This window comes from Gasterosteus aculeatus, chromosome 21, assembly GCF_964276395.1.
Source record: "Gasterosteus aculeatus chromosome 21, fGasAcu3.hap1.1, whole genome shotgun sequence".
In the NCBI taxonomy this organism is placed as follows: domain Eukaryota; kingdom Metazoa; phylum Chordata; class Actinopteri; order Perciformes; family Gasterosteidae; genus Gasterosteus; species Gasterosteus aculeatus.
Window position 1 is genome coordinate 15,336,979 of NC_135708.1, and position 24,374 is coordinate 15,361,352.

Genomic DNA, 24,374 nt, shown 5'->3' on the forward strand with positions numbered 1-24,374 from the left:
GGTGGTTGTAATGTTGCTGCCATCTACTGGTCGAGGGATGGAAGTGCTTTTATCCCTCATTCAAACTGCAGCTGTTACTGCAGGTTGAGTCTCCATGTGTGAGAATGTCCACTCGGACTGGATAAAGATAAAACACTATGTGCAGACATATTTCGCTTTATGTTTAGGTCATAGAGGGAGCAAATAACACACACGTCAGCTGTTTGGAGGTATTTTTAGTTAGCTGCACCAACACGTTCTACAGGCACGTTGCTTTTTACATTTTAATCTTATTTCATGCAAATGTATTGTCTTACAGTTTTGAGCAACTTTTTTATGAATTAAAAAAAAAAGTTAATTTCACAACATTTCCATAACTATTGTTTTTCAAATTTATTAAACTTTTGTTGTGTAAATTTAAGTAAGCAATATTGACATAAGGCGGAGGGATTGACCTCACAGCAAAGAATAAAGCTCGTCAATTAATGAATGAGCATATACACAAATGTATACAAAGACATGTGTTGACATTTGTAAGAGATTTAATAAACACCAAGGAACTGAATTCCAGAATAAAACGTTTAGAAAACATGATTCAAAACCTGAAAGAAAGCGTTGAATCAGGCGTTAAAAATGTAACAAGTTGAAGCTCAAAAGTAGTATTCACCCATAAAGTAACAGCTAACATAAATAAAGTATGTAACTTCAATAGTAACAGGCAGTAAGAGGTAATTCTCATTTAAACCCTGGAGTTCTGCATTGGCTGCATTTTGAGAGTTGGGCTCCGGTTCAGTTTCCTTCTTGCGCTGCCCACTCAGTGTATCCTCCTTTGTAATGTCTCGCCCTACGGAAAGAAGAAAGCAGCATAAAGAGAAGAGCTTAGTCTCCTTTCATGGTCGTTTTACGCAAATTCATCCAGAGTGCAACAAACCAAAAAAAAAAAACGACAGGACGTTGTAGTCTGGCGCAGCACCAGGACGGATTAATGATTAAATGACACATAAAAGAGGCCATTTATACAGTGGTGAACACAGCACATCCACATCGTCTAACAGGAGTGAAAATCAAAGACTCTAACAGGGGAGTCCTTTTAATCCATTTGCTATCTTTGACCTTCAGTAGGTCATGTGGAGATTGGAGCGCTGCATGTCTCACGTGTGTATCCAGAGGAATCTGCCGTGATCTACCTGTGGAATCCCAGCTTTAGGGCGACATCCAGCGCTCTGGAGCTCCTGCCGCCAGTTTTGCAATGAAACACGATGTTGTCGTCGTCTTTCCCAGGAGCCTTCACTTGAAATGTCTGCTGAAAGTGTTCAGGGGACAGCTTCAGAGACTCCTCCAGGGTCCCCACTGATGTCCAAACACAAACAGGACGGTGTCAACACATAGAAATGCACTTTTTATGATCCACCTTGAACAGTGTTTCCACCTACGTGGGATGTTGACGGCGCCTGGAATGCGTCCGGCCAGGTATTCATCAGGCTGTCTCACATCAAACAGCTGGATGTCTCCGCTGGACAGCATGGTCTTCAGCTGGGAGTGCGTCACCACCGAACCTAAGAGGGGGGGATAACATAGAGGATGAAACGATAAGAGGAAGTTAAAAAAATAAAAAAAAACTTTTGCGTATTGACTCCGTTGACCTTTGAACTTACCATCCATGTTTTATCAGTAGTCTAACTCGTGTTGACCTGCTCGATCCTGACGGGATAAGCTGGTCATTTTCTCTACTGACACTCCATCAAACACCAGTCAAACAAACGCTCAGTCTCACACAATGCCATGGAAACCACCAGACACACAAAGTCCACCCAGTGGGACAACGCTGGTGGCACAAACAGGATCCACTACATTGTGAGCAGCATTAAGGACGGAAATACCAGTTTAAAGCGCCACGCCACCATTACAATAGAGATGCTTCTAATTCCAACCCCGGAGATAAAGAGACACGGGCGTGGTAGGCCAACTGGGACATTACAGGGATGTCAAGAGGGACATTGAAGGGCCATTGAGGTGACCCGTGTTGCACACAGTCAAAGTGTTAGAAGGTGTTTGCAGGAAATGCATTTTACCGCTTTCGGATGCTTCGCCACATTTGGGAGTTGAGGTTGTAAAAGCCCGTGAAAGTGAACCGAAGGTCGGGTAAGTTCTGCCGCCGACTTCGGCCGCAGTCAGGCAGAAGCCTCGCGACAGAACGAAGGACAACATGGCGAGGACAGGTGCGACGTGCAGACAGGTGCGCGGCGGAGTCATGAGCGACGGCCGCATTGTTTCCTACAGACGTCCTTCTTCTCGTCCTCCGTGTTCATCTTCTTCTTCTTCGTTGGTGATTAATGACGGCTGGTGAACCGGTTCAGAGGCGCATTACCGCCGCCTACTGCACTGCCGCGCGGAGCAGCAGATTGATAGGAAATTATTGTCATTTCTTTTAATCCTTTGGTTCATAGATAATTAATTCAACTATATTTCCCAGAATCTTTCCCAGATGCCTTTCCAACAGATCCCCCACAGAAAAAGCTGACAAATGAGTCGGCATTTGTCTGCTATAAAAGCCTTGGAATCCGTGCACAAGGAAAATTGACAGAGAGATTTAACTTCTAACAAGACTTTTAATCCTCACATATTCTGAATCCATAGATTCCATTTTGGGGGGGATTATTTAGCAGGAAGCGAGTCAGCACCAAATATGAAACAGAATCATATAAAAGTGGCTGAAAATCCAATTTATTCTATTTTACCCAGTTCATTTTTTGTCCCTTTTGTCCATAACATGTAGGGTTTCACATTTGCCTCTTTGTGCATCAGTCTCTCTCTTTTTTCTTTGGTACTTGCATTACAGTTAAGTAATCTGTTTGTTTGTTTTTTATATGTGAGCAGGATATTTTAAAGAGTTGTATGCCTAGTTCCATTTGTGTGAACTGTAAAACAGCATGACAGCATACTGCAGTATTACAAACTATTACTAATACTTTCATCATTGGGTCATTCACCATCAGCGACTTAGAACACATTTACAGTATGGATGAATATCTTCATTATAATTACGTAAAGATAATTTGCTGATTATACATTTGTACTTTTAATGAAGTTACATTTTAGTTTAGTAAATCTAATTACTTGTTTGATTTCCAAAACAGAAGAAAATGAAGTGCAGAGAAAAAAATGACGATAAAGTAGTTGTTTCAAAAGAGGAACTGTAAATCTTCCAAAGACAATGAACATGAATCATCTGCTCTCACAAAACCTGTTCAGTGAAGTTGAGGTCGCTACATATTCTGACTAAAGTCATGTCACAACTTGAGTTTAAACAAGTGGGGGGGTTATAATGCAGTTTAATTTTCCATTTGTTATAGTGAGCTGTGTCATCTGCTGCACAGATGAATGTTAAAAGAGGAGATACATAAAAAGGAAGAAAAGTTAATGGAAAAGTTTAGTTAGTAGAAGACTCATCATTCCATCATTGACTTTTTTTGTGTAGACAGTCGGTATTCGCAAAACCCCAGTAGTAAGGATTTATAGTGCACAGTAGGCAAAAACACAAACCGCGCCTTGGACTAAACCAAATTCTGTCCCAAAAAACGGAGGGGGAAATTAAATAAAGAGATATTTTAAAGTACATTTTTTTGGAAGCTGCTTTTTTATACTAATTAAAACACGTGCGATTGAATGCATTACATTTAACCAATATAGAGATCTTATTTTCTATTTTAGTTAGTTTGTAACATCGTTTAAAGGCACCCCCCCCTCACCCCTGCGCTGATGGTATGGCCCATGATACAGTCATGTGATTTAGTGATTCATCTGGAGCACTTCCCGGACACAAACACAGGGATCCGCAGAAACACCCCAAACGTCAGGGTTTACTTTCGTCTTTTCTCTAACTCTTGCCACTACATCCGTCACCATGTCGGCGATGTGCGGGGGACTCGGCGCGATATCTGAAGCCAACGAAGAAATCCAGAAGATCTGTGAAAGCGTGAGTAAAAACCCCAACGTATCCCTCCTGTTTCTGGACTATTCCCACTCGGTGAACGGAGCCTGTGTTTCATTTGCACGATGCTGTCATCTCATCGGCGTGTAGGTGAAGCCCCACGCAGAGAAGGAAGCAGGGAAAACCTACGATGTGTTCACAGCCAAGAGCTACAAGTCTCAGATGGTGGCTGGGACCAACTACTTCATCAAGGTACTCAAGAAGCACGGCCTCGGCCGGTGGTGTTTCTCACATGGATCACATAATACCAGAATGTCATCCATTGTCCTAGAGGCCCATCCAGGAGAGCAGTATTGCAGAGAAACTGAGAACCGATTTTCCACAGACGTATTAATTGAATGAGTCATAGTTCACACACACACACACACACACACACACACACACACACACACACACACACACACACACACACACACACACACACACACACACTTGCATATGGAGGAGGGAGAAGGGTCCATGACATGATCGGTTCATGCCGTTCTAAAATTGGAACATGCCACCTGCCATGCTGGAAAACTTTAACTTCAATGCATGATTAAATACAACATGCATGTAATGCATGCTGGGAAGTGGACTATGGTTATATGCTAACAAGTTGACTGAGATAAGCAAAAATCAATTAAACATTTTGTCGAGTCATCGTTCAGTTATTGCTGAAATCATGTCTTGTGAAAGATAACTTGGAACGGACATTCTTATAGAGGTTGTTCAATATAACTAATTATGATGTACATTGCAAAAGAGCCTTGTATAAATAAAGTGGACATGAAGTGACCTCACTTTGGTTGAAATAATCAACTCCTTGTTTTACGTCTTTGCAGGTCCACGTGGGAGGAGATGATCACGTTCACCTCCGTGTTTGGAAAAAACTTCCATGTTATGGAGGAGAGTTAGAGTTGACTAAAATGGAGCAATCCAAGAGGCACGAGGACCCCATTGAGTACTTCCAATAGGATCACGAACCAAACACGGCACCAGTGTCTACGTGTTGCCTTCCTGTTCTAATCAGTTATGATCAAATTATTACAGCTAAACATAGAAAACAATGTTTGTCCTCCGCTAACATGTTACAACCGTAGATCATGATGCAAAGAGCATTTTAAATATGGAACTATTTTGTACAATACCTAAATAAATGAATCTAATTTTCTTTTTTGTGATATGTGTTTCTTTTCTTTTTGGTGGTATTTGATTTGTAAAACAGCTGCAGGCTTGTACGTCTTCAGCCGGACAAAGATATGAGAAATGGAAGTCTGTTTACAAATAGGTTTCTGCTTGCTAATTGATGTGCATCGTGAGAGGCAGCCTGCTTTGTGTTTGAAGTACAACTTCAAGCTGACTGCATTTGGGAAAATGTGTATATTATGCTGCACAATATATGTAAATGATATCTTTTTGCTGCAATGGTATTCAGTCACTGAATGATATCATCAGTAACATTTGTATATTGGTTTCTCATTTAGTACAATCTGAACACGGGTTAAACATGCTCATGTTAAGTATTGGTTCATATTTAGGGGAAAATGACTTCAAGAGGTTCAAACTTAAATTAATGCTCTGATGTACCTGAATCACAATTCAAATCCCTTCAAAATGACAATTAAGACTATTTTTTGTGGGGTGTTGCCATTTGCCTTAAACGGGAGGAGTAATATATTGGACTTCTAATAGGGCTTTAGGTAAATATCAAACACACTTGGTATTAAAATATATATGTGTTCAAAGGGACATCCATTTAGATTAGTATTGCTTTTTCATTCTCAATATGTTATGCAACATCTGCTTTTAAATTATGCAGTCTGATTAACAAATGGTAAATTAATTTAAAATGTAAAATAAATATCCTTAGTTAACACAAAACTTAACACGACTATTCTATTTTTAACCTCTCTCATCAATTAATAAAAGAAACATACTCACATCTCACATTGTGGGTGACATGAATTTATACCCAATATTTAAGAAATTAAGTCAAGTACTCAAGATTTGATGTAACTTTTTTAACGCTAAAGAAATCTACATGTAGTGCACTTATAAATGGCTCAATGAATATATTTAGTTTCTTCACCACAATCACTTGAGTAAAAGGCCCATTTGTTCCTTTTACAAAGTGATCAAACAACCTGTTTCCACAGTAAAATACTAACAGGCTGCATATCTCATATGTCTCATATTAAAATGCTTGACTTTGAATGTGTTGACACATAAAGATGTATTGGTTTGGGAAGCAGAAAGTACACTGAACTTCATTTAAAAGAAATAAAGACAGCACTAAAAAACTGATTCTTACATGAAATATTTGTTGAATTTTTCAAGTGAAATCTTTGAGAATGTAAATACATTTCCTTAGTTTTCATGCACTAAAGTTAAAACAAAATATAAGACATATATTTTTTTGCATTGTCATATTGCGTGTGCTGATCACACAAACCAGGAAACAGTGACCTACCGTGTTTTACGTGACGGGTGAACATTCTTCTGAGAACAAAAGTCTGCTGAGTCTCTCAGCTTCTTCAAATCCAGATTAAATACGTTTATTTTCTTCTTTTTTGTCTCTTTTTTAATTGACCATTCGTGGATTTTGGAATCTTGGTACTCCTGGCTTGCTTTGCCTTGAGATTAAATGAGGAAACACATTGACACCAGTTACTGGTCTGGCAAGTGTCTCAAATCAAAGAATGAAGATGAACCACATTACTTGTCTGCAGCTCTGTGAGGCTCTGTGATTCACACGCAATGTTAACATGCTCACGTTCTTTTAGATCGGCTTACATATTTAACTTTCATCCCACTAACCAATCACTGACCCTTCTTTCCTTGGTCCTAAGGGACGATATCGATACAGTGATGGAGCTTCATGTCATAATGTAGCTCTTTGCTGCTCTGGACTATAATGATCTATCACAAGGCTCCGTGTTGATATGAATGTATGTATTTTAGACCTGTATCTGTGTTTAATGTTTGGAAACTACTGAATAATAATTTGTTTTACTCCTCAGGTGAGTGCTGAGTTCATGCGTTTGGTTTCTGCTCATCTCCATCTGTCTCCTTCTACTTGATAGACAAATATGTCCCAAAACTGCTGGAGATGAACAATACACAAGGTCAGAGCTGTTCTGACCTCTGCTTCATCTCCTTGATAATCCTTGATAAACTGATTTTTACCAAATCCTTTGATAACATCCTTAAACCATCAGCAAAAGTAACATTGTATCACCTTTTTGTATGAAGTGTCATTGTCAAATCTAATCTGATGGGAAACTGTTACTGTCATTTGCTTAAATCCAGTCTCAGGTTTAGTGGGTCAGATACATATTATATTGTCTCTTTCATTTTAGTGGAAAACCTATTTAGACAACAGGGATCATGTATGAAACAATGCACTAATTACTATACATGTAGGTCAACACACACTGTTGTGTTTGCTGTAAAAATAATTATCTCTATACATTACTACCTCTTTTCACTACACACAGGTCTTTTTCACTGTGTAGTCACTGTATTGTAGTAGTTAGCTGTCAGTTAGTAACTCAGCACCTTAACTTGTGTTCTTTGCTGTCAATTTGTAATATTCAGACATTCGGCAATTGCTCACTGGTCATTTTGAACCTAATGAATATAAACATATGAAAAAAAAAGTTTGATACAAAGTGTGCAAGAGCCACTTTGTTATTATTTTGTTTTGTTTAACCTTCCACCACTTCGCTGAAAAAGTTACGCCTCTAGACAGAGATTGGCCGGTCGTAGAGCACAGTACAATGCAGGGTCTTCAACATTTTTCAGGCCAAGGTCCCCCAGACTGATGGCGAGATGCAGCAGGGACCCCCGATCTACGGAGTTTGGTCCTCCATCTTTTATCTTTGAGCTCCGCCCTCTTTAGACGCGAGCATGAATGGATCTGATTGGCTGGTGCCTGTGATGTCGTATCAGCTTGAGAGCTGCTGTGGGACTGAAAGACAACGTCTCCTCCATCAATTTATCCTTTTCTACAATATGTTGGATTCACGTTAATGTGTATTTAAAGACAATAAATAAAATTCTGATTCTCAAGATATTTAACTTCGTGGAAAGAAAATTGGTTGACTTTAAAAAAAAAAAAAAATTGGCGACCTCCTGCAGTACCGCCGCGGACCCCCTGTTGAAGAGCTCTGGATAATGATTTATCCACAAATAAAGCATAATATAGCGTAATGAAACTAAAATAGACATACTACGACCAAGGAGAAAGGGCAGGGAAACTTCTGGTCTGGCGTCAATGCAGAACGAAAGATCAATACTAGAAATTGACTCTGAGAAAGGGACAATAATTAATAACCCACAGGAAATAAACAGCAGTTTTCAGACATTTTATTCTAAATTTTACGGGTCAGAAAGTCCATCATTGAAAAAAAGGGAAATGGTTCAGATATATTATTTTGATGTTGTCCCCTATCGTGAGCTTTTGGCCAGGATTATGCTTATGGGAAAGACATAGAAAGAAAGAAAGTGTGTGGCAGTCTCCTCCTCACTCTGGTGGCTGCTCCACACTCGGTGTGTATCTGGACTGGTCTGCAGACACTCTGTCCTTCTACAAAGTCTCCTCCAACACACTGACACACTGTTCACACCACCTTCACCGAGCCCGTGTACCCAGGCCTCTGGGTTTACTATGACTATAAAAACAGTAAAACATGACTTACTAGCATTTTCTGTGACATTTTGGTCCCTAGAAAAGCAGAAGTGAGGCTTACGGGTAAAATAACACTTTTTACATTTACCAAAAACATTCATTTCTTCAAAGATTTTGACAAAGCCGGTGCGTCTCATCCGGCGTGAACCTGATTGTGATCATTGTATCTTAACTATCTGTTCTAAACCACAGTGAACTCGTCAAATACAAAATGATACAGGAGCAGCACCAATTGGTGTCAGAAACAAGTAACATTTGTGTGCCTCATTCCTAAGTACAGTTTCACAGTTTATCATCTGTTTCTGAATGCCTGAAGGAGGACTCCACCGGTGTCGTCTCGGTCTGTGAGGTGTGTGTCATGTAAAACCATAGTGAAAAATACATGTAAAAGTAGAAGACAGAAAGCTAAATCTCTCATTTTAACATGTTTTCCATCAAGCTATGAAATGATTAATTAATTTTCTAACCAATGAATAGATTACACCTCCCCTATCAAAGTGGTGGGGTCAATTTATTGTCGGATTTGGTCTTTTTATGGAATTTGTTTAACCAAAAATAGGAACAGAATTTCCACCTACCACTGAAGCAGCGAAAGCACTGGACTTTTTGTCGTTGTGGGCCAAGTTAACAGAAGGAGAAGAACAAGAACACAACGGGTGTCTGAATAGAAGCTAGAATTCAAGGCAGAAATACTGGTATAAAAGGTGTAAAACACACATTATTTGCTGTTAAAATCTACAGTTCGTAAACTTATTGAAATAGCTCAAGCAATATGTTTGTTCTTTCTTCCCGAATCACATGATGGTTGTGTCCTACCATGCATTAGGTGACAGGTGAACATTCTTAAGATTAAAAACATGAGTAAACGTACTAATCACCGGTCTAACAAGTTTGCTGAGTCAAGGAATGAAGATTAACAACATCACTCGTCTACAGCTTTGTGACGTTGTTCTGCGGCACGGCGGTGATTCGCACGGAACGTTAACATGCTCACATTCATTAAGATGAATTTTCCGGGACCCATGAATGTCTGTACACAGATCAACTGACATTTGTTTCAAATGTAAAATATTTAAATTCGCAGAGCAGCGTAGGAAGATTAAACCGTACCACTTAATTGCAGGTATCACACGAAAATGGCATTCAAAAGCAGACAACACGCCGCTTGGAAACATTTCATTTTCTTATTAAAAAAAACAAAAACACTCTTTTTGTACAATGTTTCCCAGTAAAGAAGCAAACCAATGACTGCGGTACAGCTGTGGTGATCCAATACAGAAGTCACAATGGAATACAAGGGTGTTGTAGGAGAAGTCGGATCGGTCTGAATGGTCTGCAGTCGAGATGTGGCAGCAGGTCATAGTTTCACATCCAGTCTGGATTCAAACCCCGAGGAAAGCAGCTGCTCTGATCAGACGCTGCTTCACTTCACCTTGGGAGGCGTGTAGTGGATTCGGCACCTTTCGCTGAAAAGCTAAACACGGCAAATCAGGGGTGAATAACCTGCAGAAGTGTGATGGTATTTAGGTGTGATTGCAGGACTTTGCTGTTAGTAGTGCGCATACCTTCAGACTTCTATCATTGACAACTTCCTCAACATTCAGCTCTGACTGCATGAGCTTTAACTGGAAACAAGAGAGGAAAAATGCATAACCTAAGTCATATTTTCAAACATTTAATAGTTGTAAAAACAAAAACACCTTTTCTCATTGACAAATATTTAGCCAGGAAGAGAGCTGCATCTACAGGATAAGGGTCAAATTTCTGTCGTGAATTCAACACCAGCATAACGGGGGGGATTTTATAGTTGGTTTGTGGTGCTCACTTCATGGAAAATGACCACGGATTCAGTATCTTTATTATATTTAAAAGGGGCAAAAAGAATGAAAGCAGCAGAAGTGAAAATATTCAGACTGGTTGGTTCAAACATTTCCAATGGTGCCATTCAATGTTTCCATGTGTCTGTATTCATGTGTCTGGGATTTCTGCTGTGGGCAGACATCATTCGTGCGTCATAAAATCCTGAATGATTGGAACATGTTTTCTGTAAATTGAAAGAATAATTAATAAAAATATATATATATTTTAAGTGAGTTTGTGTTTAGTGGGTGGGTTTGTGTTTGGTTGAACGGTGCCTAAATCGCTCCCAATGAGAAGTGTATTTCAGTGACTCCTCCAGCTTGGTGGTTTAAAGCCCTCTAGTGTTAGAAACTGGACCTACTTTGGTCTGCTCCTTTCTGAGCAGTTTGATGAGAGCCAGGTTTTCGCTGTCTTTTGCCCTTTGTTTACGCAGTTGTGCCACCTCCTCTGAAGATTGCGCTATACAGGACTTGATGGCTTTGTCTCTGGTCAAGTGGGCATCCATCATCTGTGGAAATGCACAACATTATTACTGGAGCTGGTTCATTATGATATGAAAAGGGCTAACTGACGCATACTTTATCCACTCACAGATTCATAGAGTTCTTTGCACGTTTGTGTGGCATCCACTTTGCCTGAGAAGGAGACCGTGGGCACTGTGGTGTTCAGGGCATGGACAATGCGGTCATCTATGTTGCGCATCACCTTCAGAACCTCCTAAAAAAAGAGGAAGTCAGCAACTTTAATTCAACTAAAACAATTATGTAAAGTTGTTTTTTTCCTGTTTTGTTGCAAAACATTACATCTTTGAATTGATCTTTGGTCATGAAAGCATTGCATGATGTCGGAGAGAAGTACACTTATAATTAAGAATCAGAATCAGAACTGATTCCTTTTTTTTTTTTTTAAAGAAAAAAGGTTTCAACAATACAAGGAATGTGCATTGTCAACCACATGAGAGAAGAACAGATAATCTGCACAGGAACAGTGGACTATTTGTGCGCAGTGAGCAGTGAAGATAAATAAATACATTTTAAATGAGCTAAACTTGTGCACAAACATACCAAAGATAACAGATTGAACAACTGCGCAGAATTGCAACAAGTTTTTATCTTGCTCAGCATGCGTCCAAGGTTTTCTGCTGCAGAATTGGGCAACGCCGAATCTATATTTTTGTCCCTTTCCTGCAACATGTATTCGCCTACTTGTGACACCTTGTGAGATAGTGGCGTGATGACACCTGGGATTTCACCACTTTTAGAAATCCAGTCTTTTTTTCAATGTTTATATAAAGTGACTGGAGATGAATTGACTTCAACAGGAGAAGTACATCCCATGCTGGCCAACCGGGTTCATCTGAGATCCCGTGACAGCGATTTTCAAACCGTGTGCTGTTTCAGCCCTGATGGTTCAGTCCGTGTGACCAGTAGTGATCAGGAGGGTCAACCATTCACTGACTTGACGTTGCACAGAAACTAAAAACCACAACATGTGAACTTTTACCAGGTTCCGATTCAGACCGCAGCAAATCAATGACATGGAAAGAAGGATTGTTGAAATATTCGTTAAGATTACCTGAAACATTGAAAAGTCCTCACAGTTTAAAGTTCCACCGGACGCTGCCATGGTCGATTGATTGGTCCGTTCTGCAAACAACGCGACGTGACTGTTCGATACGATGCCTGAGTACAAACCACCGCGGTCAAGCTAGAAACACGACCACGTTGTATTATATTTACCCCGTTCATTCCTGATATCGAAAGAGTTAACACAGTGTGTCAAAAGGGACAACGTACATATTTTAATATAAGTACCATCGGAAATAATTGAGAATGAACAGTTGAGTTACGTAACTTGTTGCAGGATCCTGTTGTGTCAAAAGTCTGAGCCACATCGATTTCAAATGTCCCCTGCCTCTTACCCAGGAACCAGAGGCAAACCAGTCACTATTGTGATGTCTGGTCGCAGATGCACAATAACCCAAATTAAGCTACAACTCTAACTATGCACGGTTGACAATAATGGTGGAGGAAAATGATCCTTTCTGATCAGGCAAACGCCACGTGCTCCTCAGCTTGTTAGCGGGTCCGTTGGGTTAGTTTTATGAACGCAGTTGGCTGACTTTCAACAGCTCGCGGAAGACGAGGTGTTACGAGACAGTTTGATGGGTGTTTAGAGGCGGTGAACTTAAATAAGTAAAATAAAAATGAATTTCATCCGATCTCGCTTCTCCATTGGCAACTTTATAGGTTTGTATTCTTTAATTAAATGTGTAGGTTATTTGTTGTTTTTCAGTAATTGCCTGCAAGTCTCTCGTATTACTCTAAATCGGGGTATAACCAAGTTAACTAGTTAACGTGACATTAGTTGCTTTATATTAACGTTACGTACTAGCAACATGCTGCAGGTGTAGTAATCTTGCATACGACCAGCTGGTGATGGTTAAATGCTATTTGTTTACCTCGTTTTTTAAATGTCATTCTCTAACGTGAGTAAATTATCACGTGACTACGAAAGGCGTGGTACCTGTATTTGTGACATTTGTATGGCGGGTACAGGTTTACACCCAAATTGAATCCTGAGAAACGTGACCCTTTGTTTAGGCTTTGTGACGCCGACACGCGTCCGTACTTGTTTTATTCATTCATTATTAGTCGTGATATTGTGATATGATTTAGAGGTTACATTTTTAGAACAGAAACATTATCAGTAACTGCAACTTTCAACAAAAAAAAAAGACAAATCTTAGAGCTACTCCGTTGTGATGTCATGACATTCTTTTTGACAAAACTAACAACTTCAGGAATTTGACATTCCCCTAATTTCCCAACACTTTTCAAAGACCTGTTTATAAATCAAGGCAGCTACTTAGCATTTCACCCTAAATGAAACCATTTCAATTTACTTGTTATTCCTAATAGGTCCGATTCACTGATGGTATTTTTAAAAATATCTCACCAGGCCGAAAGGACCGACCGGTCACTGAAACATGGAGCCACAGAGGGATGTGCAATAAACCACAGGAGGTGAAAGCCGAGCCTCTGCCAGCAGACCCAGCACAAGGTAGAGTTGGATCACGATCCTGTCCAGGTTTACTTGTCCTGTGAGTCAATAATGCTTCAAATCTCCCACCTGCAACTCCGAAAAGACCTTTTTTGTCTTGTGTGAATTGTAACTTTTTTTTACAGTTTGCATTTAAGATCGATCGATCAACAAATCAAAAATAAACTTAAAATAATCTTCAAAATAGAAAAGCGACAGTTGTATGTTCCACAACCCCAGGTTCCCATATTGACTGCCAGAAGATTTTGTACATCGCCAGTTGCTTGTTGCAATAGCAAAAGTGTGATTGTTTTGTTAAGTCCCAGCGGGACAAGGGAAGTGGAAATACAATCTGGGTGGACGGAGTGAACAACACTGAACTCTGTACGTTCATTTCAACCTGTGCTTCCTTTCGCACAGAGCCCCGTCCCGCTTTCAGAGTCCCCGGCTACAGACCCTCCAATCTGGACAAGAAGATGCTGCTCTGGTCGGGACGCTTCAAGACAGCAGACCAGATACCAGAGCTTGTGTCGTAAGGAGCCTTTTCCTGTTTATACCAGACCTCCCAGTACACTTGCGTCTGATTGGCCCTGTGTGTGATGTGGTTAAGATAATTTGCACGAACAGGGCGAACTAACTGGATCGGAGGGGTTTCTGCTGTGGGCAGCTAATATTCCAAGTTCAAACATGGCATCTGTTTTTGTCTGGAGGTAATTGCTGTTGTTCCTGAAATCAGGGTGGAGATCATGTGATAAGATCTGACAATGATAAAAGCCGACTGTCACGCAGTCAAACGGCAGACATTCTGCGATCATAATGGGCCAAAACTCACTCAGGTTGAAATGATGCTGAAATAATTGTTGCTTTTAAAGAATGAGATGAGAATAAATATCCGGCGGCGGTCGTTGACACATTGCCGTTGTATGATGAAACATGCGCGACATTAATAGTGTGCTGAGAACGGCACTTTGCATAATATCTGGCTATGCTGACGTTTGCTTGTCCATCTCCCCGCGCCACAGGTTTGAGATGATTGATGCTGCTAGAAATAAAGTGCGCGTGAAAGCCTGCTACGTGATGATGGCGGCCACACTGGGCGCCTGTCTGGTGATGGTGTTCCTGGGCAAACGGGTCAGTGGCAACAGACAACGTACTGTTTGTACTGACAACTATTTTTCCCCTCAGATTAGTTTCGTTGTTACAATGTCAAAGAGTGGTTTTGTCTCTGCGTCGGTGCTCATTATTTAATCACTTTGCTTTACACAAGTTATTTATTTTAGCGCAAATACAATTGTGGGGAGCTGAGATTTTCTTTTTCTAGCTTTGTCTGTAATTTGTCTCGTTTCGTCGCAGGCTGTTGGCAGGAACGAGTCCCTGACGAGTCAAAACATGGAGAAAAAAGCTAAATGGAGGGAGGACGTTCAAAGAGAGAAGGACGCTGCTGCTGCTGTTCTGTCAGAGAAGGCTCAGTGATGGAAGACAACGCGTTCCTGCAAACTCCTCCCCCTCAGTACTCCGCTGGCATCGTAGAGCAGAAAACGTATATCAGAGCTGATATGTAATAGTTAAGGATACTGCCTTTTTAAAAACACAAACTATGGCTTATTCATCTTGGATATGTGGTTTTACCCCTTCAGTGACTACATTGAGGCCATAAACTGGCACCAGTTTGTGAGGAAAGGGCCCGGTCAGTTATTGTGGCGTCAACATTTTTAGTTGCCTTCAAGGTCGAAAACACGAGCGTGACTGCGTTAATGTGGTATTTTGATGAGTTTATAAAGAATCAAAACGATTGTCAGACAAATCAATTGAACAGCCGCATCAATTTAGGTTTTCTGTCAACATTTCTAGTAGACTTCTATCTAACATTAGCAAGGCAAAAGCCCCGGGGAGGTTGTCTGTTTACTACGATGTGCTCTCGTGTCCTGGTACTTATGTAGGTAGGCTGGTTTATTTATGGCTGATGCGATCTATGTTTGTATACAGTCAACACCAAAAAAAATAAAGTATAGCTTCTTGAAAATGCCCCTCTGACTTAATGACATGATCTAATTTGATGTAAACTGCATCCTAGTGATCTCGGTTACTTTTCGGCAATAGACAAATGAGAAAATCTTCAGAGGAACTTGTCACAGAGGCACAACATTTCTTCAGCTGGGCGTCGGTACTTCAAAGTGATTCAACCTGCACACAAGCTACAATGAAATTGATTCACTTGCGCTGTGGTTCATTAACCAGCTTTTATGCAAATGGCGTAACAGGGACAGTTGCACAAACTCAATACAACAAACAGTAATCAACATGTAGAGCTGGTAATCTCTTGCAGAGATTGATAAAAGTAAGCAATGTTAAGAGAGCTCGGTAAACAAACATTCGGTTTTAACTAAGGTGATCACCAGTATTGAACATTTTATCTGGATTTATGGCACCATCAACAACATGGCAGATGCTAACCGCTAAAAGAAACAAATGTTTTGAATAAAGACCAGCTTCAGGCCCAATAGCTGATACATGTTTGTGTCGCGGCAGATGAAATTGTAAAATGCTACCTGAATGTGTGCTGGAAAGACATTTCGACGGCTTGTGTTTTAACAGCCAATTTTCCAAAAGTCTGACTTGATACAATGCAGCGTTTCTTGCTTTGCTGAGGCAGCATGATCTACTGATCGTAATTAGTGTGCTAAGAGTTTCAGTCCAGAATCTGGTAAAACAGTGACATACATTGTAACCCTTATCAAACCTTATCAAGAAGGAGGTCGCAGATTCAGACCACACTTTTTTTTTGTTTTTGTTTACGCCTTGCTTCCTGAAGAGGGAAAAGCCGTGTCACCAACCAATGCAATGCAAAAACTATGGTAGATTGTTGAGGAGCAGGCATCGGTCCGGAACTAAAGTGCTGCAAATGAAATTAAGGAAAGATAAAAGTTCCCGCTGGTCTGCTGCTGGTCACATTCCAACGGTTAAATAGTCTGCTTTGTCTCGTCCAAGTCAGTCTAATTGTCTCAGTGCGAGGGAAGACTCCAATTCCCGTGGCTCCATGGGGTTATTCACGTCACACCAGAGGCAGTCTAAACCCTTGAGGATGAAGCCGGTGCAGGTGGAAAGTCCCATAGCTGGATAAAGGAATGCATGATATGAGATCCAGGAGGGACTGCAAGCAGCCTGGTGGACAAGCTCCACCCCTCAGCGACAGTCAAGTTCCTAATTTGTCCATCTGTAGTAACTTATCCAATGGCCGGAGAGAGGAGGTGAAGGAATTCAACCTCCATTTTTGAGTTATTTAAGTGCCTTTAGTAGAGGTCAGTTGAGTTCTTGGGTTGGGACTGGCCATGAGGTCCCATTGTGGGCAGTCCAGTCCCAAGACCACAGTCAGACATGTGATCCACGTCTCATGGTCAGTCCAGTGTTCGGGTTTGATCATTCTTCTCTGTGTGTGTCTGTGGAAGAGGGGGGGAAGAAATCACGTCCATGTCCGTCTGTCTTGTGAGTACTAAATGCTTACCTAACCTAATCAGACATCGGGTCGGCCAATCCTACGAGAACTCTGAGAAGTGCCTTCCATTTGGGATGAGCTGAGGAAAATCCAAAAGGTACGACAGGGTGGTTTTGCAGGGACAACCTGCTGGTAGGAGACCCCCCCGGGGCCTGAGCAGGCATGTGGGGATCGCACGCAGAATGATAAGTGGCACCGTCACAAACTGGCTGAAAGGACTGCAGAACGTGACCCACGTCGGACGCTACGCACACACACACACACAAGTGCTTCTGTAATGTTACATTTTCCATAATCATGATTATGATTAAATCAATCTCTCTGGTGCCGAGGGGAGCCGTGTGAAGCGTAACCCTTGATCGCGGCAGAGAGTGAGAAATGAGCAGAGGTGACGATGAAGGTGGAGCACACAGGGGAGGGGGGGGGGGGATTTAGCATTATAGCTGGAAGCCTTCCATCGGGGCCTCGCACTGCTGGAAGAGGAACTGCTGCTGCTGCAGGTCGACGGCTGGCGCCAGAGACGGGTCCTCGTCTTCGGTGTTGAAGTAGCGCTCGATCAGGTCGAAAGCTTTCTGGTAGATTTCCTGGTTCTCGTGTCCCTGCAGGAACTCCAACTTGTCCAGACCTGTGAGAAGGGGAGATGGCCTTTGATTAACGAATTAACAGACAGAAACCAAAATATAATAGTTATTGCACAGGTCGTTGATCAGGTTTAATGGTCTTAAACACCAACTAAACATCTTGTTCTGATCCGTCCACTAATTGACAAGCGTACTTGAGTTGGTGTCAGAATCGCTAAATGTAACCGGCATGAATGAGAACATTTTAATCGTGCGTCAGTGTACACTAACCATAGGCTTCTTCAATGAGGGCACAGTAAGGGTTGATGCCTCCTCCCCTCTTGGCCTCCAGTTCTCCCAGTCGCAAGATGTTCTCGAGGCCATTTAGAGCCACCTGAACTATTTTGGAGTCCATAAGTGTGAGCAGGTCACACAGAGGTTTTATACAGCCTAGATCCACAAGGTGCCTGCAGATAAACACATACAGCGATAAACATTTATTAGTAATTTATAGCAAATCTTGAAAACTATACTGAAACGGCCGTGTGGATGGATATCGGAGGTAGTGTGGAGGAACCCGATGAAGTGCTCTTACCTTATTTGCTCTGCAGAGCCCCCTGAGGTGGCATTGGTAATTGCCCAGGCTGCCTCCTTCCTTGTGCGAAACTCCGCTACCTGAAGGATATTGATGAGAGGAGGCAGCAGGCCAGCATCTATCACCATCTATTAAGAGGGGGAAATAATTTATTGGAGGAGGAAATGCTCATGTAAAATTTTGAACCTTAATTTAAGTTATTCAAACGCAAACCTGTATTTGTGCTCGGTTCCCTGCGGTGATGTTGGAGATCGTCCAGCAGGCTTCTTTTTTTATGGACTCCTTGGGGCTACTCAGGAGATGAAGTAGGGACTGCAGTGCTGAACAGTTCAAAATCACCTAGGCAACCGCACCAATTAGACACAACATAATTAATAAATATCAATTTACAAGTATTCAATTACCTTGTCCAGAAGAACAGCTTTTTGTGTGTGTGTGTGTATACATCGGGTCTTTACCTGTGTCTGCAGATCGTCTCCAGTGACTATGTTCCCAACAGCTCGCAGTGCAGGGGATACCACCTTATAATCCGAATGCCTATAAACAAGGCAGAATTGTAATGTCTGATCGGAGGTCTGTGTCCCCTGATATTAGACAAAGCTGGTGAAGCCTCAGTCAAACAATAGTCAAATACTGTTTGGAAACCTTTACAAGACATCATCATCCAGCTAGATTGCAAACATTGCTCTTCTCAAAAAATTGATAGCTGAGATGTGCAATCTTCAAACATGTTAAGCATACAACATGCAAGCCTTACATCAGTAACTCCACCAGCCTGCGACAAACTCCCGAGTCAATAACAGCTTGGATTTTGTCATTGGGGCCATCTGATAGGTAGGACAGAGCCCAGCACGCATCAGCCAGGATGTCTGTGTCATTGACAAACAGCAGCCAAGACAGCACACTGAGACACGGGGACACCTGGAGTGGGAAAAAAGAAAACGTCCTGGTGTTCGCTTTAACATGATTTTTATTTCTATTGAAACACGCAAGCAGCTCTATCAAGCTTTTGACCGTGAAAGTAAGAAATGATATACTTAAGCAATGTGAGAGATTTGCTGTTGCCATAGCGACATATTTATCTTGGCAAATTACCTTAGTAAAGTCCGGAGGTGGGTTCTTTCCTCTGCACAGGTTTGATAGCGCCCACACAGCATTTCTCATCATAGTTAGACGATTCTGCTTGGCCAATAATCTGCCAAAGTGGTATGTTTTGTTCAGGATGCAGCATCAAAGTTACTCTGTATTTTCTTAAGTAACAACATGAGAAAGACAAATGAGTGGTTACTTACTGCACCAGGGAAGGCAGAATGTTGCAGTCTATGACAAAGTCTCGGCATTCTGTGCTATCTCCTGCTATGTTTCCCAAGGCCCACACTGCCTGAGGGGCAAAGCAATTATTCAGGTCAGTCGACAAACAAAGTGAAACTGTACAGTATCAAATATCAGGATTAGGTTTCATTAGACCAGTCGGTTAAAAAAATATATGTTGTTATGAAAATTACGTTTTAATGGAGACATGAAATGTCTGTTGACAAGAAAAAAAGTAAGTCTCAATTCTCCCTACCTGTTCCTGCACGTCTTCAAAATCAGAGCCGAGCATCTCTATGAAAATGGGCACAGCACCAGCCTGGATTACCACCCGAGTCTGATGGGATGTGCCTGATGCAATGTTGGTCAACACCCACGCAGCTTCAAACTGAAACGGTAAAAATATATAATATTTACTACACAATGATCGCTTGTGGAGCTGCACGTTGGTGTATTCGCTAGCAGTGTCGCCTCACAGAAAGACAGGCCCTTCTGTGCTGCCTTTGCATGTTTCAAATAATGTTGACTCAGATCCTTTAAGGAAATGTACCTGCAATGTGCAGTTCTCTCTCCTTTTCAGGAATTCCACAAAGCGCTCCACCACCCCTGAAGTGGCAATGACTTCATCAATGGGTGGGTTGGGTTCTAAGTGAAAAAGGAGTGAATAAAAATAATATAGCAATATTTTTCACAACATCGTTGAATCAATAAATAAATGAACTGTCTCAAGTATTCAAAATAACATGTCATGGCTTTATGTTGTCATACAGCTCTTGTAACAATTTAACTATTCTATGAGGAATTAGGGCAATCTATAGCACCCTTACCTTTAGAAAGGAGCTTCCTAAAGCGCTGAGTGCCTATTAGCTGCTGCTCAGGACTACTGGAGAAGATCATTTGAGTCATGTCTTCAGAGATCACCCCACCCTGTAAGGCACAGATATGCAAATCAGATCAACATATAAGGAATGCTGTCATATGACTTCGTACATGCTCTGCATGACACGTAGATGGATAGCAGGGATATTTGATTATCATCTTACTGTAACTGGGTCCACGTTGTTACCCTGGGACTCCAAATAGCCGCTATCCGCCATTCCATCTTCCTCTGGGAGGCCATCATCCTCCACAGTGGCAACATTCCTCCTCTTAAAGAGCTATAACATAAACCACATTCAAAAAACTTTTTAAAATCTCTTTTAGCATATTTCCTCTTCATCCTTATATTGCTAGGAACACAACATGGATTTAATATACCACTCAGACATTAACTTACTGGCAGGACATCATTTCATAAACAAACCCCCTTATTACATGTCCACACTCATCTTCTGCTGAAGTGGTCTAACTCTAAAAGACTTCCTCCGCCAATTCACTCACCTGTTCATCCTTCTTCTGTTTGCGAAGCTGTAGGCCTTCCTCTTCCCTCCTTCGTCTCATTTCATCTGTGTTGAGGGACTTGTTCTTGTAGCTCTTGAGTCGTGCATTGTCCTTAACCTGACTCATTGTGAAGCCTAGAGGGATACAGAAACCAAAAATAAAGTTTGGATACAACAATTGAAGTAAGATGGATAGATGACAAAGTCCTTTTGTACGCCAACTATTGTCTGTCCATACATGCATGTCCGTATGTAATATCTTACGCTGTACGTAGGGTTCCCCCTCCAGTTTTCTACATTTGTCAGTTAATGTCAACCATAAACAATCACTAACAGGTAAAACTGCCGTATGTAAGAGGTAACTGTCGTTTACGGCTAAATAGCGCAATAGCCTTTACGCAAATCAAATTGGGGGATCTAAGAATACAACTTAGCCAGCTAGCCAGTTAGCTTAATGTCACTTGACACGGCGTGATTAATAAACAACCAAATATATCATTATCTACTGTTTTAGGGTGCTGCTTCTCCTTATCGATTTAAAACAAACAATATAGAATTATCGAAGAATAGGCATACGGGAGCGGAACACTTTGTCAGCTAACGCTGTAGCTAATGTCACAGCCGCTGTTAGCACAAATACCGAAAGCTGACAGAAGCTAGCTGAATTAGCGTTAGCGCTAGCTTCGAAATGTGACGTTATCTCATGCGACAGCGCTATCTTTTTCATACGTTGCCAATATTAAGAATCAAATGAGCTTCTCGATACAAAGGGATACCACACGCGCACTCATCAATATGTTTATTTCTTTTTTAACTGACCTGTCAAAATGGGCTCTGTAATCCCCTTGTTTTTCACTAGGCCACCGTCAGAACAGTCGTCGCCGGTGTGACAGTGCGCATGCGCGATGTAAACCACGCCCCCTGCCTAAAATTCCCCCGCACTTATTTATACTCCGCCCCAAACCACGCAACGCGTCTGCTTTGTAAAGGGCTAGAAAGACAGCTTCTTTTATTTTTAATTACAACACACCGCACGCTTGCTTTGAATGTGTAATACACTTGGCATACACAACACGTGTGTGTCTGCTTGGCAACGCGGCGCAGATTGCATACGTTGTTCCAAGAAACGACCTGTGCCGGGGGTCAAACGCGCAGATGAAGACAAGCATTCCCAAAGGACAACTTCAAGGAGGGAGGATGCAGCCGTCGGCCCCTCAGTTGTGTGAGCGGGCAGCCTAAGTGCAGTGCAGGTGTTGTGAAAGTTGCACGAACATTTAACAATGATACAGTTTGAAAGTGCGCCAGACACGCGCCGGCGCCAGCGGCGATCGGGTGGAGGCGTGGCCGGTCTGTGTGGCCGCACGACTAAACAACAAACACCCATCACAGATGGTGAAATAAACAAAACCAGTACAGGGGAGACGCTCACATAAATGAAAAACAGCAGCAAAGACAAAAAACACACACAACAAGCCTTGTAATAATTGACATGGTGGTAATAACCCCGGTTATTCATCACCAGCATCGCAGGTTAATTTTGGGAAAATTACTATAATCGAATCATCTTCTTGCTTCATCGTGTTCACTATTATTAGTTTCATCACGGCATACTTACATAAGTTAGACCTATTCACTTGGATTAATCTATTGTATTTGTATTTGACGATGTGTGTGTGTGTGTGTGTGTGTGTGTGTGTGTGTGTGGAGGATGAGATTTTTTTGCAGGTGACTATTGCGCCAAATCCAGTTCAAATAATGCATTAACTCTGTCTGACCCTTTGACACTTTAACACAACAGGTGCATCTGCTAAATATATTATCGGATTACTTCTCATCTGGGTCCTAATAAGGCGGTCAAGCTAAATTATAGGTTTCTGAGATAAAAGAAACCCCCCCCCCAACTGCACAACAGTTGTGTTTTTTTTGTCTATCCAGACACCTGTAATCGATCTGTTTGCAGACGACTCAATCAAAACATTGTTGCACATTAAAAGCAACCCACGTCTACAAATACGAGACTCTCCAAACGCGCGCACAAACTCTGCGAAGAAATTCTCTCCAAAGGATGACAGCGATGCAAAGACAAGTCTTGGCCCAGAGCTCGCTCCCGTCCTCCGGGGACCGCTTCGACATGTGGCACGACTACATGAACCTGGGCGGACTGCTGGAGAGGCTGTGCCACGATGAAACGGACCCCACCGGGGACCTCGAAGGCGCAGCGAAAGAAGCAAAAGAAGCCCCGGCGACGCCTTGGAGCCTCATCCAAACCTCTCCGCGGGGGAGCTGCGTAAACTCCCCGGAGAATGGTTCGGTAGGAAGCCTCTCCGGCCTCTCGGACAGCAGCAGCAGTGGGACTTCCTCGGGCCACTGTCGCTTCTGCAAGCAGAACGGGGAGTCCGCCAGGGTGTACCGGTCCCACAGCCTGAAATCCGACGAGGGGAAGGTCATCTGCCCCATCCTCCGGAACTACACCTGTCCCACCTGCGAGGCCACCGGGGACCGCGCGCACACGCGCCGGTACTGTCCGCAGGCACGGCAGGGGGATGCTGCGAGGATGCTGCCGGGGTCCAGGTTCTAGGAGCCGGGGAAAGACACTGGGAGACCCGATGAAGGTCAAAAATACTGTAAATAATTACCACAGATGTTTTGGGATTTGGTTCACGTGTACTTGGACTGTTTGGGGTTCTCAGTTCGAAGGGAAATGTTTGACTTTGCTGTTGTTTTTTGCGATGATGTTGCATCACAGTTAGTCGACACCAACAATTTCTAACGTTAATAACAAAATGTTATCAAACATCGAGGAAGTCAAGTGACAACAACTTTACCCTTTAGGAAACTGCCAAGAACTGTTTGTTTTTTTTGTTTACTTTACCAAGAATAAATATTGGAAAAGTGGTGCTCTCTTGTTGTAAAAGTGTTTTTTTAATAGGTCAAACTATGGAGATGTTGTTTAGCATGACAGGTTTTTGAACTATATAATAAGAAAGAAACTGTTTGCAGATCTGAATGTGCAAAATACTACAATAAGTGAGTGACATATAATTAATTCAGGTGAGATGTAAAGTCACACAACGTTTCTAATAGCAAAGCCAAGTCAGCCTTTTATAACTGAATGCATCATAATCATAAAACAATCTGTGGTTCCTCCCGCTGCTTTGATCAGATGATAAATCCTTGTTACTAAACGGTTGAACAATGCCCCCTTATATGACTATCTTAATATTAATGTTATATTAACATATAATATTAAGATACATTTATCTGTAGTAACAATAATGTAGTACAAATGAGTTTTTATTATAAAATCCTAATCTGCAAAGCAGCCAGATATATATAAAAAAAAAACATTATTTCCCTCTGAGATGATTGAAGTACCTCAAGATGTCAAATTTGAGGATAATTATTACTTTCCCCACTGTTGAAAATACCCAAACAGTATACAATTTCATAGTAAAGGGTCATTCGGAGTTCCACAGTAAAGAGCACGTGTGT

General features: G+C 41.7%; 6 protein-coding genes across 9 annotated transcripts; 3 read left to right on the top strand and 3 right to left on the bottom strand.

Annotated features, from left to right (window-relative positions):
• Window positions 1–200: 200 nt before the first annotated feature.
• Window positions 201–6,687, bottom strand: LOC120811841 (thiosulfate:glutathione sulfurtransferase). Of its 3 annotated transcripts, XM_078096616.1 has the most exons (5): window positions 2,052–2,280; window positions 1,635–1,680; window positions 1,413–1,535; window positions 1,167–1,329; window positions 201–823 (listed from the first exon to the last, which is right to left on the bottom strand). In XM_078096616.1, exons 2-5 carry the CDS (start codon window positions 1,639–1,641, stop codon window positions 769–771), a joined length of 348 nt encoding a protein of 115 aa, XP_077952742.1. In that variant the 5' UTR covers window positions 1,642–1,680; window positions 2,052–2,280; the 3' UTR covers window positions 201–768. The 3 variants fall into 3 exon arrangements, with proteins under 3 accessions (XP_077952742.1, XP_040023440.1, XP_040023439.2); XM_040167506.2 differs by lacking the exons at window positions 1,635–1,680; window positions 2,052–2,280 and adding an exon at window positions 6,423–6,687; XM_040167505.2 differs by lacking the exon at window positions 1,635–1,680 and having other exon boundaries at window positions 2,052–2,298.
• On the top strand, window positions 2,390–5,123 carry LOC120811842 (cystatin-B). Its single transcript, XM_040167508.2, has 3 exons — window positions 2,390–3,955; window positions 4,061–4,162; window positions 4,795–5,123. The coding sequence occupies exons 1-3, from the start codon at window positions 3,884–3,886 to the stop codon at window positions 4,924–4,926; spliced, it is 306 nt and encodes a 101-aa protein (XP_040023442.1). The 5' UTR covers window positions 2,390–3,883; the 3' UTR covers window positions 4,927–5,123.
• A 2,447-nt stretch (window positions 6,688–9,134) lies between the features above and the next one.
• On the bottom strand, window positions 9,135–12,572 carry mix23 (mitochondrial matrix import factor 23). Of its 2 annotated transcripts, XM_078096617.1 has the most exons (6): window positions 12,357–12,572; window positions 12,078–12,184; window positions 11,094–11,219; window positions 10,864–11,010; window positions 10,208–10,267; window positions 9,135–10,116 (listed from the first exon to the last, which is right to left on the bottom strand). In XM_078096617.1, exons 1-6 carry the CDS (start codon window positions 12,394–12,396, stop codon window positions 10,066–10,068), a joined length of 531 nt encoding a protein of 176 aa, XP_077952743.1. In that variant the 5' UTR covers window positions 12,397–12,572; the 3' UTR covers window positions 9,135–10,065. The 2 variants fall into 2 exon arrangements, with proteins under 2 accessions (XP_077952743.1, XP_040022821.1); XM_040166887.2 differs by lacking the exon at window positions 12,357–12,572 and having other exon boundaries at window positions 12,078–12,202.
• Window positions 12,573–12,585: 13 nt separating this feature from the next.
• Window positions 12,586–15,567, top strand: fam162a (family with sequence similarity 162 member A). The gene is made up of 5 exons (XM_040166886.2): window positions 12,586–12,751; window positions 13,464–13,565; window positions 13,965–14,076; window positions 14,567–14,675; window positions 14,898–15,567. Exons 1-5 carry the CDS (start codon window positions 12,709–12,711, stop codon window positions 15,015–15,017), a joined length of 486 nt encoding a protein of 161 aa, XP_040022820.2. The 5' UTR covers window positions 12,586–12,708; the 3' UTR covers window positions 15,018–15,567.
• A 200-nt stretch (window positions 15,568–15,767) lies between these two features.
• Window positions 15,768–21,856, bottom strand: kpna1 (karyopherin alpha 1 (importin alpha 5)). Its single transcript, XM_040166881.2, has 14 exons — window positions 21,702–21,856; window positions 20,884–21,017; window positions 20,547–20,660; window positions 20,331–20,430; window positions 20,054–20,148; window positions 19,760–19,891; window positions 19,485–19,573; window positions 19,288–19,387; window positions 18,950–19,113; window positions 18,651–18,729; window positions 18,406–18,531; window positions 18,193–18,320; window positions 17,889–18,064; window positions 15,768–17,662 (listed from the first exon to the last, which is right to left on the bottom strand). The coding sequence occupies exons 2-14, from the start codon at window positions 21,007–21,009 to the stop codon at window positions 17,475–17,477; spliced, it is 1,617 nt and encodes a 538-aa protein (XP_040022815.1). The 5' UTR covers window positions 21,010–21,017; window positions 21,702–21,856; the 3' UTR covers window positions 15,768–17,474.
• Window positions 21,857–22,577: 721 nt separating this feature from the next.
• LOC120811501 (nanos homolog 2-like) lies at window positions 22,578–23,777 on the top strand. The gene has a single exon (XM_040166884.2). The coding sequence runs from the start codon at window positions 22,948–22,950 to the stop codon at window positions 23,458–23,460; it is 513 nt and encodes a 170-aa protein (XP_040022818.2). The 5' UTR covers window positions 22,578–22,947; the 3' UTR covers window positions 23,461–23,777.
• The last annotated feature ends 597 nt before the right edge of the window (window positions 23,778–24,374 follow it).